Source organism: Hypanus sabinus, chromosome 14, assembly GCF_030144855.1.
Source record: "Hypanus sabinus isolate sHypSab1 chromosome 14, sHypSab1.hap1, whole genome shotgun sequence".
Lineage (NCBI taxonomy): Eukaryota > Metazoa > Chordata > Chondrichthyes > Myliobatiformes > Dasyatidae > Hypanus > Hypanus sabinus.
In genome coordinates, this window is record NC_082719.1 from 46,760,371 (window position 1) to 46,779,785 (window position 19,415).

General features: G+C 38.4%; 1 protein-coding gene across 5 annotated transcripts in view; it reads right to left on the reverse strand.

The window, feature by feature from the left end:
- atp8a1 (ATPase phospholipid transporting 8A1) overlaps nucleotides 1-19,415 on the reverse strand; it is a 373,263-nt gene that overhangs the window by 122,648 nt on the left and 231,200 nt on the right. For all 5 annotated transcript variants that reach the window (XM_059989113.1, XM_059989114.1, XM_059989112.1 and 2 more), the window contains 4 exons: nucleotides 19,014-19,098; nucleotides 17,394-17,533; nucleotides 10,630-10,768; nucleotides 4,521-4,585 (listed from right to left, as the gene is read on the reverse strand). In XM_059989113.1, coding sequence (XP_059845096.1) covers nucleotides 4,521-4,585; nucleotides 10,630-10,768; nucleotides 17,394-17,533; nucleotides 19,014-19,098 — 429 coding nt within the window. The remainder of the gene's footprint in view (nucleotides 1-4,520; nucleotides 4,586-10,629; nucleotides 10,769-17,393; nucleotides 17,534-19,013; nucleotides 19,099-19,415) is intronic.

Below are 19,415 nucleotides of genomic sequence, written 5' to 3' on the forward strand. Positions count from 1 at the left end.
GGAGGAGCTCAGCAGGCCAGGCAGCATCTATGGAAAAGAGTACAACTGATGTTTCGGGCTGACATCCTTCGGCCAAAAACGTCGACTGTACTCTTTTCCATAGATGCTGCCTGGCCTGCTGAGCTCCCCCAGCATTTTGTGTGTGTTGCCTGCATTCATATAGTTCACAGCTGATCTTTTGACACTCTATCTCCATCTCAAGAATGGGCAGCAATTACTATCTACTACAAGCACTCCGACATCTTGTCTACACCTCATCTCACCAATCTTCCTACAGGTCTCAAACTTCCTGGTTTCTGTCGCCGTTGTATTTGGTCCACTCAGCCAAATTTTTCATATAGATTGTGAACATCTGCAGCCCAAGCCCACATCCTTGAGGTACCTGACTTCTGGTCACAGCATCGGAAAAGACCCTTTGGCCCAACTCATCCGTGCAATCAAGTTGCCTTCCTGAGCTAGTCCCTTCAAACCTTTCCTATCCCTTGGTACAGACGTCCATGTACCTGTCCAAATGTCTTTTGATGCAATTGTACCTGCTTCTACCACTTCCTCTGTCAGTTTTCTCTGCAAACTAACCAACTGCTGTGTGAAAAAGTTAACGCCTAGGTCTCCCTTATTTATTCCCCTCTCACCTTAAATCTGTGCTCTCTACTTTTAGGCCCTTTACCCTGGGGAAAATAAAGACTGTGCCCATTCACTGTCTATGCCCCAAATTGTCTTAACCTGTCAAAAATCTGCTGATTTCCACTGTTTGCTTGTTATTCATTTTTCTTCCTTCTGTGACTCTGAATTGAAACATGAGCTCTCTCTCTTTTCCCCAAGTGCTGCCTGACCCAAGTACTTCCAGCACTTTGTTTTTACTTCATCTTTTCAGCACGTACAGTTTTCTTTTGTTTCCAACAATTTACTGTTGCTTGCTAGCAATGTAAAGAACCCAGGACTTGCCCTGTGTCAATCAGAACCAATTAGAACAATATGCATCATGTTTCAATAAAAGACACTAAAAATTATTTTATAACAAACTACCAACAATCTGAGAAATCATCACTTCCTACTCAACCAGCCACTTTCCAGAAAATCTAACCTTTTCCCTTTTTTTTTAATATCAATTTGACTAGAGTTATGCACCATTAGGGTTTAAAATCCTATCTAAGACTCTGATCTGTATGTTTCAGAGAATTTCATGATTTTCCATTCCTGATTCTAAAATAAAAGTTCCCAGGATAGGTGGTCTTCTGGTAAAGCCAACATTTATTGCTTATTTCGAGTTACTCTTGAGAAGACGGCAAGGAACAGCTGCATTATGTGTGCATGAAGTGTTCCCATGATGCTGTCAGGAAAATATTTTGTCATCTTACCCTTTCAGCCACAGAGTAACTTGTGCTTTGGAGACACCCAAAGGAATGGGAATGAATGCAGCAAGGCATCTCATCCCCATCCACAGGAAAGCACTACTCGGGACATGCAATACCAGGGAAACATAGTCTTATTCTGCAGAGAGTAACACAACAGTTCACGTGCACTTAGTGTCTCAGCTGAACGTCTGCATGTTAAAGGCTGTGCTCTTCATCAGACAAAGCTGGTCTGCAATACAATGGAAGCACTGGATGTAATGTAAACCTCCCGCAGGGTTTGTTGCACATCACTAGTTCCATTGTTGTATTACGTGAGATGAAAAATCTCATGGACCTACATTTGCACAGTTCTACTAATATCGATAATTCTTGGAGTAATTAATAAGTGGTTTTGTGAGACAGTGGGTAAGGGTGGGGGGAGCTTAGGGAACTCACAAGGAAGATTGAGGGCTTGGTTGCACGGGCTGGCATTATAATATTGCGATTAAATATTTTAAAAGAGTACAGTGAAACCAGTGAGAAAACATATCAGAACTTTCATGCAGAAAACTGCAGAAAAGTACCAATTCATTCTTGGACTGAAACCTGCATGTTCTCTGAAGCTCAGTGGGAGCTTCAAGCAGCTAAGCAGGAATGAACTAGCTTAATCTATCAAAACTTGAAGTGATGCCTCTTTAGAGATCAAATGTAAAGGGGCGGAACTCTGTTAATGCCAAGACTCTTAAAAGGGTTATTGTGCAGAGGGAACTGGGGTTCGTCCACAGCTTCTTGAAAGTGGCTTCACAGGTGGGTGGGTGGTAAAGAACGCAAGTGGCAGGCCAATCACAAACAATAAAATCTGCATTTGCTGGAATTCTAAGAAACTCATACAAATTGCTGGAGGAACTCAGCAGGCCAGGCAGCATCTATGGAAAAGAGTACAGTCGACGTTTTGGGCCAAGATCCTTCATCAGGACTGGGGGAGGAAAAATGAAGTCAGAGTATGAAGGTGGGGGAAGAAATACAAGGTAGTAGGTGATAGAGGAGGGGTGAAAAGCTGGAAAGTTGACTGGTGAGAGAGCTACAAGGCTGGAGAAGGGGGACGCTGACAGGAAAGGACAAAAGGCCATAGAAAAAAGAGAACGGGGAGGAGCACCAGAGGGAGGTGATGGGCAGGTAAGGAGAAAAGACAAGAGGGTAAAACGGGAATGGTGAATGGTGAAGGGGATGGGGGAGTATTACGGGAAGTTCAAGAAATTGATGTTCATGCCATCAGGTTTGAGGCTCCTCTGACAGAATACAAGGTTTTTCTCTAGCATGCCTGTGGCCTTATTGTGGGTGTAAGGAGATCATGCCCTGACACATCAGAATGGGAAGTAGAATTAAAATGGGTGGCCACTGGGTGATCCTGCTTTTTCTGGTGGATGGAGTGTAGGTGCTCAGCGAAGTGGCCTCCAATCTACGTCTGTTCTCCCTGATATGCAGGAGCTCACACCAGGAGCACCGAATACAGTAGAACACCCCAACAGACTCACAAGTGTCACCTCACCTGGAAGGACCGTTAGGGGTCCTGACTGGTAGTGAGGGAGATGCAGCACTTGTTCTGCTTGCAAGGATAAGTGCCAGGAGGGAGGTCAGTGGGGAGGGATGAATGGACAAGGGAGTCGTGTAGGGAGAGATTGCAGCAGAAAGAAGAAAGTGGGGAGGGGAGGGAAAGATATGCATGGTGATGGGATCCTGTTGGAGATGGCGGAAGTTATGGAGAACTATGTGCTGGACGCAGAGGCTGGTGGGTGGTAGGTGAGGACAAGAGGAATACGATCCCTGGTAAGGCGGCGGGAAGAGGGAGTAAGGCCAGACATGCACGAAATGGAAGAGTTGCGGTTGATGGTGGAGCAAAGATATTGTGTCAGCTGAAGAGATTACTTTAGTTGGGCATTTGATTACTCATGAAATTAGCTTGGTGTAACATTGTGGGCTGAAGGGCCTGTTCCTGAGTGTAATATTCTATTTAGCCTACTGAATTAATGCTGCTCATCCTCATCCTTTCAATTCCATTCTCCTCTCATTTCCCTATAATCTGTATTCTCTGACCTGTCCTACGGGTAAGTTACAGTAGCCATTCCAGCCGCCAGTACTCTTTCCAAATGTAGGAGAAAACCAGAGAGACAAAGTGCAAACTGAACACAGATCGCTCCAGAGGTCAGAAGGTAAACTCCTGCATCTAAACTTCATTCAGCAAGTTTGCACTTTAAAGCCATGCTCAAAAGAATGATGCAAATGCAATACTAAAATTCTTGAATAATGGGGGGAGAAAAAGAAATTACAGTGCACTTATTATGCAGATTAACAGGTCAAGAAAGTTACAGTGAGTAGTATAATTTTCAACGATTAGAACAAACACATTTGCACATACAACATCAAATACTACCATGACATTATGAAGACACTAGAACAGGGCCACCACATTACAGAATTGTTCTGTACACCAGAACAGGGCCTGATGTAATGGAGGCATTAAATCACAGCAGTACATCCATGACACTAGAATTGCTAGTTGTTTAGTGCTGGGCTCTACCGCGATGCATTTGGTGAGTGAACTTATTGCTAACTATGAACAACCTAGGTATGGGTAGAGGAAGAAACAGCAAATAAAGCTCATGCTTGCATCTTTCACTTGAAGTGTTAGATTTCTTGCCATTTTTCTCAAAGGACATGCTGATAAAACTATCCTCCTTTTCATTAAAAACTCAAATGCTTGAGTCAAAATTAAATTGTTCAAAAGAGGCAATCAACAACCAAGACAAGCAAATTTAAAACAACTTTCAACAGACATCTATCTCAAATTTACATGGCTGCACTAACAGTTTTCATTATGTCTTTCTCACTTTTGTTGTGCCTTACTTTAATTTCTCTGTTGGTTCAGATGGTAGGAAACTGAAACCCTGTGGTGTCACTGATACTGAAGCCTTGTAGGATAACTTCAATCAATCGCAAGCAGAATGCATCGCAAGCTGCTAATTTGGGAAATCATCTATCCTGCACTAATGCCCAAGTATTTATAACCCAATATATTTGGGATTTATTATCTTGGATATCATAAGATTGTTTAAGAAGGAACTAACAAGAACAAGTTATTTTGCTTTACAGATATCGATCCAAACCAAAAAGAGATTAAATACTTACATCAAGAGTATGTGCATTTAGAACCATAAGACCCATGTTTTTCGTTAGAAGTTTACATGCATGTCCTGCATTGAAGGAAAACAAAACACCTATTAGTACTTGTTAAAATTAAATCTGTGCACCTATTGCATCATCTTTCATTGGAATAGACATTTACAATTGTTGAATCTATCTGCAAGTAAGGCATTTTTTTCCCCTGCCATGCATGGTGAAAATGCAGGTACAAATAACAGTGAATTTTATAACATACTGACATACAAAAAAAATCCAAATCTTTAACATACAAATTTGGAACAGAAAGTTTTACTAGGAATTCAGATCTCAATATTGTAAACATTATCTATTCCTATATTCCTATCAGTACTCTGAGGTTCCTTGAGTTGGAAAGGATCAGACATATAGATATCCAACTTTATGCAAATTTCCCTTATTCTTTAAAGCTTTTTCAAAACAGTGATATTATGTTTTTTGGTATGTATTAATAACAGGATACAGCATATATTCAATATTTTTATTATGGTTAGCACTCAAGTACATACCCAAAGAACTAAAACAATTAATGGAGTATATTCTATAATAGACTATGTTAGAGGATTGGGAAGCTTTTAAAAACCAACAGAAGGCAACTAAAAAGTAATTAAGAAGGAAAAAAATGGAAGGCAAGCTGGCCAATCACACAAAAGAGGATACCAAAAGCTTCTTTAGGAACATAAAGTTTAAAAGGGAGGTGAGAATGAATATCAGACTGCTGGAAAAGATGTTGGAGAGGTAGTAATGGGGAACAAGGAAATGGCGGATGAACTGAATAAGTATCTTCCATCAGTCTTCAAAGTGGAAGATATTTGCAGTATGGTGGAAGTTCCAAGTGTCAGGCAGCATAAGGTGTGTGAAGTTACCATAACTAGAGAGAAGGTCCTTGGGAAACTAAAAGGTCTGAAGTTAAATAAGTCACCTGGACCAGATTGTGTACACCCTAGGGTTCTGAAAGAGGTGGATGAAGACATCGTGGAGGCATTAGTAATGATCTTTCAACATTCACTAGATTCTGGAATGATTCTGGAAGACTGGAAAATTGCAAATGACACTCCACTCTTCAAGAAGGGAGAAAGGCAGAAGAAAGGATATTATAGGCCAGTTAGTCTGACCTCAGTGGTTGGGAAGGTGCTGGAGTCTATTAGATATTTGGTTTTGGGGCACTTGGAGGCACAGGACAAAATAGGTTATAATCAGCATGGTTTCCTCAAGGAAAAACACTGCCTGACAAATCTGTTGGAATTCCTTGAAGAAATAACAAGTAGGATAGACAAAGTAGAATTGATGGATGTTGTGTACTTGGATTTTCAGAAGGCCTTTGACAAGATGCCACACATGAGGCTGCTTAACAAGTTACGGGCCCACGGTATCACAGGAAGATAATAGCATGGATAAAGCAGTGGCTGATTGGTAGGAGGCAAATAGTTGGAATAAAGGGAGTCCTTTCTGGTTGGCTGCCAGTAACTAGTGGTGTTTCACAGGGGTGTGTGTTGGGACTGCTTCTTTTTACGTTATATGTCAATGATTTGGATGATGGAATTGATGGCTTTGATGCAAGTTTGTAGACAGTATGAAAATAGGTGGAGGGGCATGTACTTTTGAAGAAGTAGAGAGGCTACAGAAGGACTGACAGATTAGGAGAATGGGCAAAGAAATGGCAGATAGAACACAGTGAAAAGTGTATGGTTATGCACTTTAGGAGACAAAATCAAAGGGTAGACTTTTCTAAATAGAGAGAAAACTCAAAAATCTGAGGCCCAAAGGGACTTGGAGTCCTTGTGCAGAATTCCCTAAAGGTTAATTTGCAGGTTGAGTCTGTGGTGAGGAAGGCAAATGCAATGTTAGTACTTATTTCAAGAGGACTAGAATATAAAAGCAAGGATGTAATGTTGATGCTTTATAAAGCATCAGTGAAACCTCACTTGGGAGTATTGAGAGCATTTTTGGGCTACTTATCTAAGAAAGGCTGTGCTGACATTAGAATGGGTTCAAAGGACATTCATGGAAATGATTGCAGAATTGAAAGGCTTGTCATATGGTGAGTGTTTGATGGCTCTGGGCCTCTGCTCACTGGAATTCAGAAGAATGAGAGGTGACCTCATTGAAACCTACTGAATGTTGAAAGATCTTGATGGAGTAGATGAGGAGAAAATGTTTCCTATGGTGGGAGAGCCTAAGTCCAGAGGACACAGCCTCAGAATGGAGGGGGCATCCTTCGAGAATGGAGATGAGCAAGAATTTCCTTAACCAGAGCAGTGAATCTATGAAACTCATTGCCACTGGCGGCTGCAGAAGCCAAGTCATTGGGTACATTTAAGGCGGAAGTTGATAGATTCTTTATTAGTCAGGGCATGAAGAGAAATGGGGAGAAGCCAGGAGATGGGGCTGAGAGGGAAAATGGATCAGCCACAACAAAATGCTGGAGCAGATGTGATGGGCCAAATGGCATAATTCTGCTCCTCTATCTTATGGTCTTGTATGTGGAATGATGACATAGGTTACTATAGAAAATTGAAGTTTCTTATGGTGAAAATAGCTTAGAGACATTTCTCAGGAGCAGAACCCTCATGTAATCTGGGGATTGGATATAGCCCAATTTACCTGATCAATGCTGAGAAAACTGGTTTATTCCAAAGATATAAAGTGCCAGTTACAAGTACAAGCAAGCTGTAGACATAAAACTTTCCAGAGATTACTGCCTTTGAGAAAACTACTTTTGTGAGAAGCTCTCACCTACTGGTGGGAATAAAAATTATAACGGCAATTGGGGAGATGAATTCAAAATCAAAATTGAGAGAGAGAGAGAGAGAGAGGGAGAGAAAAATCAGTGTAGGAACTGACTTTTACAAAATGCAGTTTATAGTATTATACTTCTTTCCCCCATTTACTTGTATAGTAATATTCTCAACTTGGGAAAGTTCTTAATTTACATTATCTACAACTTAACATCTGAAAAGCACTAAGCAAATTTACAAGAAAAAATAAAAAATAAACATGCTAATTCATGGGAGGCAGGAGGTGGGAAAGCTGTTCAATGTCAGTATTATCTCTCTTGTAGATCTGATCTTGTAGCAGAAATTTGATGGCATTGTCACCGTTGCAAACTATAAATTAAATAAGCAAATATCTGAGCATTTAAAGTGCAGCGAGGAGGCATTAGGCTGACGTCAATTGTCAACGGTGAGGAAAACTATGGGCATTTCCATGTGGGCAAGGAGGTGATCACAGAATGGCTATGACCTAACAGTAAACAAAGGATTCATGAACTCCTAAAAAGATTAACCAAGAAATTTACTTTGAATTGAAAATAAGTACTCGCATTACAAGGTATAAAACTAAACTTAAGGTTTAGAAATAGGAAATTTCTTTACGTATCAATACTTGGAATAATTAGCAGAGTGGAGGCAAAACCTCTGGATTTGTAGTTTTTCCCTAAGATGTTAAAACCTGATAGATGCGTAAATATGGACGGACTGGCCTTCAGGAACCTGCAAGTTTTTTTAAAATATGAGTATTTTTATTCCCAGGTTTTCCTTCTGCTAGGAATCTAATGACAGCTGAGAGAATGAAATATTTTTGCATTGCTCCAACTTAAAAGGAATAATGAGGGGTGATTGATAAGTTTATGGCCTAGGGTAGAAGCAGTCAATTTTAGAAAGCCTAGCACATTTATTTTTCAACATAGTCCCCTCCTACATTTACACACTTAGTCCAGCGGTCGTGGAGCATACAGATCTTGGACCTCCAGAAAGCGTTCACAACAGGGGTGATTGATAAGTTTATGGCCTAAGGTAGAAGGAGATGAGTTATACAGCTCTCGTTACACATATATGCAGATCAACTCTGAGTGATTATGCAGAAAGTTTGAAGTTAATAACTCATCGGGGGTGATTGATAAGTTTGTGGCCTAAGGTAGAAGATGAGTTATTAATCAAACTTTCTGCATAATCACTCAGAGTTGAACTGCATATGCGTGTAACGAGAGCTGTATAACTCATCTCCTTCTACCTTAGGCCATAAAACTTATCAATCACCCTGCTGTGGACTCTTTCTGGAGGTCCAAGATCTATATGCTCCATGACCACTGGACTAAACGTGTAAATGTAGGAGGGGACTATGTTGAGAAATAAACGTGCTAGCTTTTCTAATACTGACTCCTTCTACCTTAGGCCACAAACTTATCAATCACCCCTCGTAAATCACACTGATAGTATCTACTGAAGGAATAACTGAGATATTTGTAAGTACTTTCCCAATAGAAGCCAGTAAATATGGAGGAGCATAAAGTCTGCGTTCAAGGGAAGAAATGACTAAACAGTAGACAGAAAGATAAAAAGATACAGGCTAATCGACTATAGGACTTTTTCTTGATGGGCTGTAATACAAAGGATGGAAACTTCTTTACAGCTGTACAGAGTTTCGATTACACTACAACTGAAGCCTGGCTATTAATATACTGATATTCAGCTGAGACCTTGAGTCTTTGACAAGTTAGTACAGACAATTTAGTTTTGGTCAAGAAATTGTTCCATCATTGTACCTGCTGCTACATAAATGGGAACTAGAAGGTGGCTTCTTTAATATAACTATTAACTAATTTAGAAGTTTAACCTGTCTGCTATTCATTTGTTTTGACATTACACCAAATTGGTGGAGAATTAGAAATTATGTAAATAGGGGCTTTGGTCTATCCTACAATCTTTCACAGTACTTCACTAACCATAGGTGCCTTTCTTTATGTTTGGTTATCCAGACACAGAATATTTTCCCTTTCACTCCTAAAGCTTTCACTGTTACAGACCTCCTCGATTCCACACTAGGTCACGGAATCAAAATTACTGATTAGTGAGAGCCTTGGGTTCACTTTGCACACTTGCTCATTAGAAGAGCAATTCACTTACTTCTCTTCCCACTGCCTGGCAAATTCCTTCAGATACTTACTTTGCTCCATTTTGAACACTGGTGCCCCAACTATCACCTCCTCAGTGAAAACTAAACTACTCACACTGTGAAAGAAGTTTACATTACCTCACTTTTGGTTCTTTTGCCGTAGCCCTCTCTTCTTTGCTGTTCGAACAATGCAAATAAATTCACCCTGCCTAAAAACTTTTATATCTCTCTAACAGATCCCCACATAAGCCACACTCTAATGGGCAGCCTGGTTGTGCAGCAGAAGGTGCTGCTGCCTCCCAGTTCCTGACACACAGGTTTGATCCCAACCTCAGATATTGTACTTCAGAGTTTGTACTCTCACAGTGACTTGGTGGCTTTATCCTAATGGCTTCAGTATTACAAGGGCTCCTTGACTGCAGACTAGGTCACAAAAATCATAATGACAGATTTGTCATACGCTAGCATTCTCATGATTCTACCTACATCCCAAAAACATGGCCCATCATTATTTCCCTATTCTCATACTCTGCCTCCAGTGAGAAAGCCCAAGTATCTTCTCTAAAAATCATACCCTCAGTCTGATCAGCTATTCATAATGAATCCTAAACATCCCCCCTTTGATGGTATTAAAAGTGCGATTGTATGTTAATCTTGTTTCGTTTCATTCTACCTACCAAAATGTAACACACTACGCTTCCCAGTTTAAATGCATCTACATGTGCCCCCCCATTCTAATTAATGGAAGACCACTGACCCAAAATGTGAGCAGTTGTAAGCAGTTACATGTGATCATGTATAAGGAATGAAATACAGTTGAAATTAGATTGGTTATTAACAAAATAGACCAGAGCTACATTGCCTAAACAGCCTTGCATAAACTACTGAAAATATGACACTTTTGCTCACTCTTTCCCAACCAATAAAACTGTACAAGATACTACTTTTCCAAATTTTACACTCTTACAACTCTTTTTAAAATCAGATTTTCTTTTGCAAAAAAGAGAAATAGTTTTATGTTTGGACAGTTATTTTTCTTGCCACGTTAAGTTAAAGCATTCAGCGATTACTTGAAATTATGGCACTGTTGTTTTGATGTTTATTCTGAACAGTACAGTACAAGGACATGCATTCACAAATTAAATAACTTTCAGTGAAACACTATTAGTTACAACTCCAGCTGTACCTATATTAACAGCGGTTTCCTGTTTGTCTCCTGTAAGAATCCAAATTTTGATGTCTGCTTTGGATAATGTTTCTATAGTTTCAGGAACTTTGTCTTGTAGTCTATCTTCAATCGCTGTAGCTCCAAGCAATTGCAAATTCTATTAAAATGATGAAAAGTAATTAGCAGCAGAACATAAAGATAAGCTTGTCAAAGGATTTATCTTAGAGATTACTGCACTGAGTGCAACCATATGGAAGCAAGGTTTATAATTTTCAGTCTTGGATTTTGCATTGTCCAACTTGATTTGTTACCCACCCAATTTTTACCCTTTGGCTAATGCTCATTGATTAGTTCCACTTCACACAGAGCATGTACGCACAGTTTGCCCCAAAATGGCATTGCAAATAATAAAATTGACATCCATTAGTTCCTTTCTGGTAATCATTAGATAGTTCATCAGTTGCCAACTTTAAATAACTGGATTGAAGAAAAAGCTTAATAACTTGAAGCAGGCAATCTTTAGCGGTCTGTTATCATTTTAAATTGCTTCACATCAACTAACAACTATTTGAAGTTAGCTTCTTCCTTTAACAAAGCATCAAGTCAGAAACTGAGGCAGAGCATTCACAGCCTTCATTTCACACTGATTACACTGTGTTTTGAACCTCAAAGCCACACTAAGAATGCTCCTGTTCACTTCCTTGACGTAGCTCATCTGCTGCTCAAATCACAACCATCTTTCTTCTCTTTACACATGGCCACTTCACTGTGCTCCGAGCTGGTCTCCATTCTACCATCTGTAAACTTGAAGTCACACAAAGCACCCCAACTTAAATCCGTCCCACCCATTGCTCTCTTGCATTTTGCTTACAGAGGCCCCAGTTCGAGCAACATCTCAATTTTAAGATTGACATCTTCCATTTCTGGTCACTCCATGATCTTACATTTCCCTCTGATGAATTTCCTCCAATCCTACAGTTTGCAGATAATCTATACGTGCGCTTATCTGAAAAGTTAATGAAGATTGGAAGCATGTCATCAGCTACCAAGGCTCCACTTTCTTGTATTCTCTTTTTAACTTGTCTTTTCTTCCTTATGTCTGGCTTTTTAACCCACTAAGTATTTTATTATTTCCATCTTGAAGAGTATTGCATGCCTCCTGAAAGAATCCTTGAGATATTTTTCTGCATTAAAGATATGATGGAAATATACTTAAAGGCAATTGTCAAAAGAGTTAAAAAAAACATGCAATGAGTTATGATTATCAGGAATGATCTGCCTAAAAGGGTGGTGAAGGAAGATTCAATTATAACTTTAAAAAGGTAATTATTTAAATACTGGGGGGAAATTATTTGTGGGGTTACAGGGAAATAGAATAGTGGAACTAATTGAATAATACTTTCAAAGAATCTGCATTGGACACAAGGGCCAAATGCTCTCCTCCCAAACAATGCCACTACCAATTGTGTTTTATTTAAGTCTAGTTGCTGTTCCAATTTCAATCTGTACAAGTTGTGTTCCACAGAGCCCTGGGAGGGGTGGATGCAAGTGTGTAAACCAGCTCTAGTATTTTACCAGATGTCACACTGATCTTTTACAAAGTACAGAAGACAGGTTAAAGATGACATTACTTTGTTTTTAAAAGGGAGAGATGCACATCTGTTTTGTATTAACAAATACAAGTGAGGATAACTTCTACGCAAAATTTTAACATTTTTTTCTTTCATTTTACAGTTGATTCTAGTTATTTGGGCCACTGGTTGATCAGGGCAGCTGCTTATTTGGGACAACTCTTAAAGAAGAAAACCAAATCAAGAAAATAGCTGAGATTCCCTTACTTTATTTGAAACACTGTGCCTCTTAATTGAAGCAGGATGGCAGCTGATCATTTTTAAACCAACGTCAGTCATGTGTGCATCACGTAGCTGTTAAGATACTACATCATGCTTAGAGTGAACAGTTTTTAAATAGCATCACTTGCACATTTGTGTTGAAAAAGCAGTAACAAACAGTATGATAATTGTAAGCTGTTTTTCTCATTAGAGTTTCAAGCATTCAGGCGTGGAGATGCCAGAAATGGCCAGGAGTGAAAATTTCACTACTTCAACAAGTTAGAAACTACAACGAATTTGAAGGTATCGACAATCATCGTGAATGTTACAACTAAAATGAAGATTTGGTGGATGCAAAAGCACTGTTTGAAAACAGTCCACTATCTGCACTATGTGTCTGCACTGATTTTGTTCATTTACAGTCAATCGAAAGAACACGGCAGGATACCATGAATGAATTCCTCTTTCGAGAACTGATACACAATTTTATAGCACTTTAGTAGTTTTGGTATTGTCCTAATTTATTCTGAATTTCATTTAAATGGTATTCTGTCTTGTTTTTTTAAATACCTTTTTAACTATTTCCAGAAGCTTCAGCTAATTGGGGCAGCTGCTTTATTGGCCAAAATGTACTGGTACCAATGTGTCCCAATTAAGTGGAATCTACACGTTTGTACTATATAAGGCAATGGCATTATTGTGAAATTCTGTAATTATCCTGGCCTTGCTGTCAGCACAAATCTGTAAGCACTCCCATTTACCTTCTCGAGCTCCCCTAGCAGGGATGTACAGAGAGAAGCCTGGATAGGACTTCTTCAAGAAGGAGCTAATCACCAAGGATTCAGAATTTTTTGGAATTTAAAGAACATTATGACATTGCAATTCAGGCTTCTGCAATTTGTTCAGGTAAAAACAATGCTGGCTGCTGTCTAACTTATAACACAGACTGTGACCCAAACAGCACAAGGGTGGCTGTGGTCCTGGAATGAGGTAATCAACACCAAAGATTTCTCTCAGTCTATTTAAAAGCTTCCAAAAATTAAGCACATTTCATCTTTCACGCCACACTTCTAATAATTAAAAATGCTAACTGTATTAAGAAATTGAGTAGGGTATATTAAAGAAATGATTAAATGATTAAATTTAGCATAGAAGTCATTTTATGTCTCAAAAAGAAAGTTACTCGTACAGAGGTGCATACAGTGCCAACACAATCCAAAATAATTGAGAAATAGTTCAATATTAAATTGTCTTAAAATTTTATTTTAAATGACTTAACATTTAGAACAATTTCATATCTGCAAACCTCATTAAAATTGAATTATTGGACTGTACTTACAATTAACTGACTGGACCAGTTGCCAGCATTCCTGAAGACCAAGATATAAAATCCTGTTACACTATTCTACCCCTTTCAAATGTATGCTTTACAAATTTAAGTTTCTCTCTTTAAGAAAGACAGGAAGTATCTCACCTGCTAAGGTTTACATTTTCTGGTTTTTCTTCTAACTTGTTTGTACCTCTTTCTTTCTGTAATATTTTCTTTTTGTTTTAGCAATGAATGTCAATATTCTGGTCACATTATTGATATTATTAACATTTATTTAATTTTAAAAAATACATATTTCAGTGCAAGATTCTATTTACTACCTTTTTAAAAAATTTAAAAACTAAATTTTCACAATTTCTTTTAAGTGTCATGCCCTTAATTTTATCAATAATCCTTAATGGAATCAGTCAATTTAGTATGCACTTCAACAATTGTATTTCCTCCATCCATACAATCTAACTTTAAAAAAATTCTTAATTTCCTTAGAAATATCTGAGCTTTTGAGAGTACGTTTAAAAAATGATGTGAAATATAAAAAATAACCAAATCTTGCACTCCTTCAGCGCTGAGATTAGGTAGTCATACCGAGCAAAGGGTCAGTTAGAGGTACTCCTCTCTGGGGAAGTGAGCCTTTTCTCTGAGGTCTTCCTTTACAATACAAAATCTGCATCAATGCACACCAACTCGGAGGTTAGATTGAAGTTGCTTTCACCATGGGTGTTGAACAAACTGTTCCCAGCTCCTACAAATCCCAATGTCCTCAGATAGTTACCTACCTCTGATAACAACCCCATTTCCTGAACACAATTTACAGCTTTGTGGGCAAATGGAAGCTGAAGGACAATGAAACTTCTGAAAGTTCAAATAAGACAAAGCAAAACAATTTGCAAGCATGATCACTGCAATTTAGAAATGCATGAAATCTGTGCCTTACCAAGTGAAAATGGTAAGTTCCACTTAAGATACAAGCAATCTCCCCTCACACCTACTGATGTTTTGACAGATATCTGTGAGCATTATTTTCACTCAACCCAATTCACACTCACCTGATAAACTTCCCGTGTTTTATGATGGAATACTGCCACCTGCAGGCAGATATATAAATTGGCCATATACTTTAATAGCAATGAATAAACGTTTGGGAACACTAGCTAGATGCGTGGTTATTAAAGCACAGAGAGGAACACTTCCAAATTATTTAAAACAAATGCATTACCAGACCCAAATGATAACTTGAGTTATAGTCTATAAAAATCATAGCATCTGGACCATGCCGCCTTTTTGCAGCCATCATGGGCAGGAGGTACAGAAGCCTGAAGTCCCACGCCACCTGGTTCAAGAACAGCTACTTCACTTCTACCATTCAGATCTTGAACGAACCAGCAGAACTCTAATTACAACACATTGGCCACCTTGCAGTAAAATGGACTTAGTTTTTTTGTTCTAATTGTGTTTTCTTGTAAAAATTGAATATATTGTATGTGTATGCCTTTCTTGTGAATGCTACTTACCTGATGCTACGTACATGTGATGCTGCTGTGGGCAAGTTTTTCACTGCATCTCTGCAAAACAATTACTTGTCCATATGACATGAAACTTGATTTTGACATTGCAAAATTATTACCCGTTTTACTCAACTCACTGATATTTGAAAAAGAGCTTAACCTGGATTAAAACAGCACACATTCTTTCATAAATTTCAATATCTTGAAGGAAGACTTTTGCCTAAAGCTCACTGGTAATAATTATACTGTCACCGGTACCGCATTCTTTATTTACTTATATCCGGTTCGGATTAAAAAATAGGTGATTTAAATTTCATCCAGCAGTGGATATTCAGGATCAGAATCAGTTTATTGTCACTGACATGTTATGAAATCTGTTGCTTTACAGCAGCAGTATAGTGCAGACATAAAATTACAATAATTACTAAAGAAATGAATAGCAGAAAAAAGGAATAACAGTGCTGTATTCATAGACCATTCAGATATCTACTGGCAGTGGAGTAGAAGCTGTTAATGAATTGTTGGGTGAGTGCCTTCAAGCTCCTGTAGCTCCTCCCCGATAGCAGTAATAAAAGGGCAAATTTAATGGGAATTGGGTCAAGGTAAATAGAATAACACACAATTTAATAAACAAACATCACCGTTTCTGAACATTCAACCATGCATTCTTCCAAGGAGATTGAGCATTTCCTTTCAAACTCAATGCACATTTCTGAAATGTTTCTTTAAATTATTCTCCACTTTCAGCAAACGGTGACACATGCTATGAGCACAACTGCAGCATTTCATAACTGAAATGCTTAACCAATTATGCCCCATCTCAAATCTTTTTCACTGCTGTCTACAAGGACCCATCTTTCCAAGAACTATGGACAGAAATTAATTATTACCCACTTAATTTTAACATCCACCAACTTGAATATTATCTCACTTTTTGTTACTTTTGTAAGAAACAGCTCACAGGTGGAAGCCCAGCATTCTTATTCTATCATATGGTTCTAATCTTTTACTTGATCTAATGCATTTATCACTTATCAGATTTCCAGATATCAGCCACTCACCACGCATCAAGCCCCTAGTAACTATGAGACAAAGGGAAAGGCTAGTAAATCTTTTACTAATTATTTAACTTTTACTTTATTTTAATAATTTGTTTAGTGACATTTCAATGATGAAAGCCTGCTTTGATTAAACAGTTACAATATCTGGAATTATCTCATTCCTGATAATCAAGAATGATTTAATAATGGTTACAGTAATGGGGTCAACAGAATGATTTTTGCACATATTATAATTTCAGGTGCCAGATGGGAATGAAATGGTTTCCAACAAAGACACACTAATGTCTATACATAATGCTTGAGTAACAAAGTGGAAAATAGATTTGCTTTTGCAAACAGAAATGTCAGATTTGATCAGTGCAAAATCTGTACTAACTACTGTGCTGTAGTTCATGGATGAGAGTGCAAGTTAGTATGAATAGCAAAGATTCTCCCAGTTTCCAAAATACAGAAGGGGAAACTGAATTTTAAACAAGTTTTAAACTATTTGAAACTATTTTCAAGTATCTGCGAAGCACCTCAATGATTTCCTAGAGAATAGTTACAGCCGTTCTAGATTGGTTCCGCTCCCTTACTCTCTGGAGTCCTTGGAATGCAAGCGTTTATGACAACCTGAAAGGCACCAGGTTCTGTCTCTGTAGACAGAAATGCAATCAGGTAGAGGGAGGAAGAATAACAACAAGAGGCTCCTTTCTGTGAAATGACTAAGGTTTTCAATGACAAAAGTTTGGAAAATATGCAGTTCACATTATCTAAGACACATCCAGCAAGTTATAATCAATAACCACAGTTAACTGAGCTTCAAAGATATTTTCACATAAATAGCAACATTGCACGGCATGCTCCAAGCTCAGGCTTGATTGCACAGATCAGCCACTGATCGTGTGCATCCCTAACAACAACAGGGCTCTTAGAAAATGCTATAACCAATAATTATAGTGACCCATAAATACAATGCAATGATAAAATCACTCACTGTGTTTGGGTACACAATTAACTGACAAACTATTTGCTTTATGATACACTGCATTTGAACTCTGCCCGAAAATCTTACTTTTTCAATCAGTTCATAACTTTCTTCAAGCTTGAGTATCCTATTCTGTAGCGCAGTGGAAGCCCGCTGATATATTTCCAGCCAATCTTGGTACATCATCTCTGAAATTTCAGCAACTGCAAAGCACAAGGTTCTCAATCCTGAAAAGCAAAGATCATCATTACATTTTATAGTTATCGTGAAATGACTAAATATCCTTTTGCATACTTGACCACTTCCCCTGGCAGCCTACTTGATATACCCACCATTCTCTATGTCAAAAAGTTACTTCTCAGGTCCCCTTTGACTTAGGAAATAAATACGTCTCTTCTGACACTTAATGTTACCAGTAAATTGGAATAATTATAGTGTATAAATATGAAGCTGGCAATATAAAAAAGTGTGACAATTCTTAGCAAGTAAATATTGCCAATTGGCAGAACCTTAAATGAAGCCACAGCATGAATATCCGAATCTGCTATTTCACACTTTAACACATGATGAATATTTGTACATAATCTTTCATCATTCTTCCAAATCAAGGCAATTTTACACTTTCTCTGCTTTAGGGCTTTTTGTTTTTCATCCCACAGTCTGCACCCTGGAGCTTACACAGATGTAAGCACAATGCAAGACTGCCAGGACTCACTAATAGCTTCAGTTTAGCACATCTTATGAGAAGTTTATGTGCAATAAAAATTCAGGAAGTGAAATCTGGGAAAGACCATAACTTTCAAACACCACTCAAGTAACTTTAATGTCAGACAGATATTTTTGACTACAAATGAATTTTGAAGTGGCACTATTCAATTAATTTGTAAGTGCCATTGTGAAGAAAGCACAGCAGCACCTCTACTTCCTTAGACATTTGTGAAGAATTGGCATGACATTTAAAACTTTAACAAACTTCTGTAGATGTCTATTAGAAAGTACACTGATTGGTTGCATTATGTCCCAATAAGGAAACACCAATGCCCTTGAATTGAAAATCCTACAAAAAGTAGTGGGTAGGCCCAGTCCATCACAGATAAAGCCCTCCTCACCATAGAACACATCTACAGGGAGCTCTGTCACAGGAAAGCAGCATCCATCATCAAGAACCCCCACCACCCAGACAATGCTCTCTTCTCACTGCTGCCATTAGGAAGAAGGTACAGGAGCCTCAGAACTCACACCACCAGGTTCAGGAACAGTTATTACCCCCTCAACCATCAGGCTCTTGAACCAATTTTGAGAACTTCAGTCGCCCCATTGCTAAACTGCTCCCACAACCAAAGAACTCAATTTGAAGGACTCTTCATCTCATGTTCTTGGTATTTATTGCTTATTTATTATTATTATTTTTTTTTATTTTGTATTTGCAGTTTGTTGTCTTTTGCACACTGGTTGTTTGTCCATTCTGTTAGGTGAGGTCTTTCATTGATTCTATTGTGTTTCTTGGATTTACTGTGTATGCCCGCAAGAAAAAGAACCTCAGGGTTGTATATGGTGACATACATGTACTTTGATTATAAATTTACTTTGAACTTTAACTTTTATGAATTTGCTCAGCTTTCACTAACACACAAGTAGAACCGCCAGACCATCACTTAGAAATTGGCCTTCATTGAAAAGTACTGATTTATGATGCTGTATACAAACCTTCTGTAGCAAACTGCTCTAAATGTTTCAAAGTGATGTCCTTGTAACGTGAGCTCTCAGACAAACGTTCATAAATAACTGTATCCTGCAAAATATATTCAAAAATAAATTCCAGCACTAAATGGTTTATTACTCTACTGTGCATTATACAGGCATTTTGGGAAGTGTTACAACTAATACACCTGCCCATAAGTGGGAACTACAATAGGTATAGAATATGATTGCTTGCATCTGTCCTATTCCAACAAAGGAGGTGGAGATTAATGCTGAGCCTCTCTTGTTGTAAGTTTTGAGTCCAGGCTGAAGTGTTTTCTTGTAGGTTTAGTTTTCGTTATGCTAGCTTATATGTCTGTACAGCCACCCATTTGTCTGTAAGCCTTCAGTGTGTGATACATTTGGCTC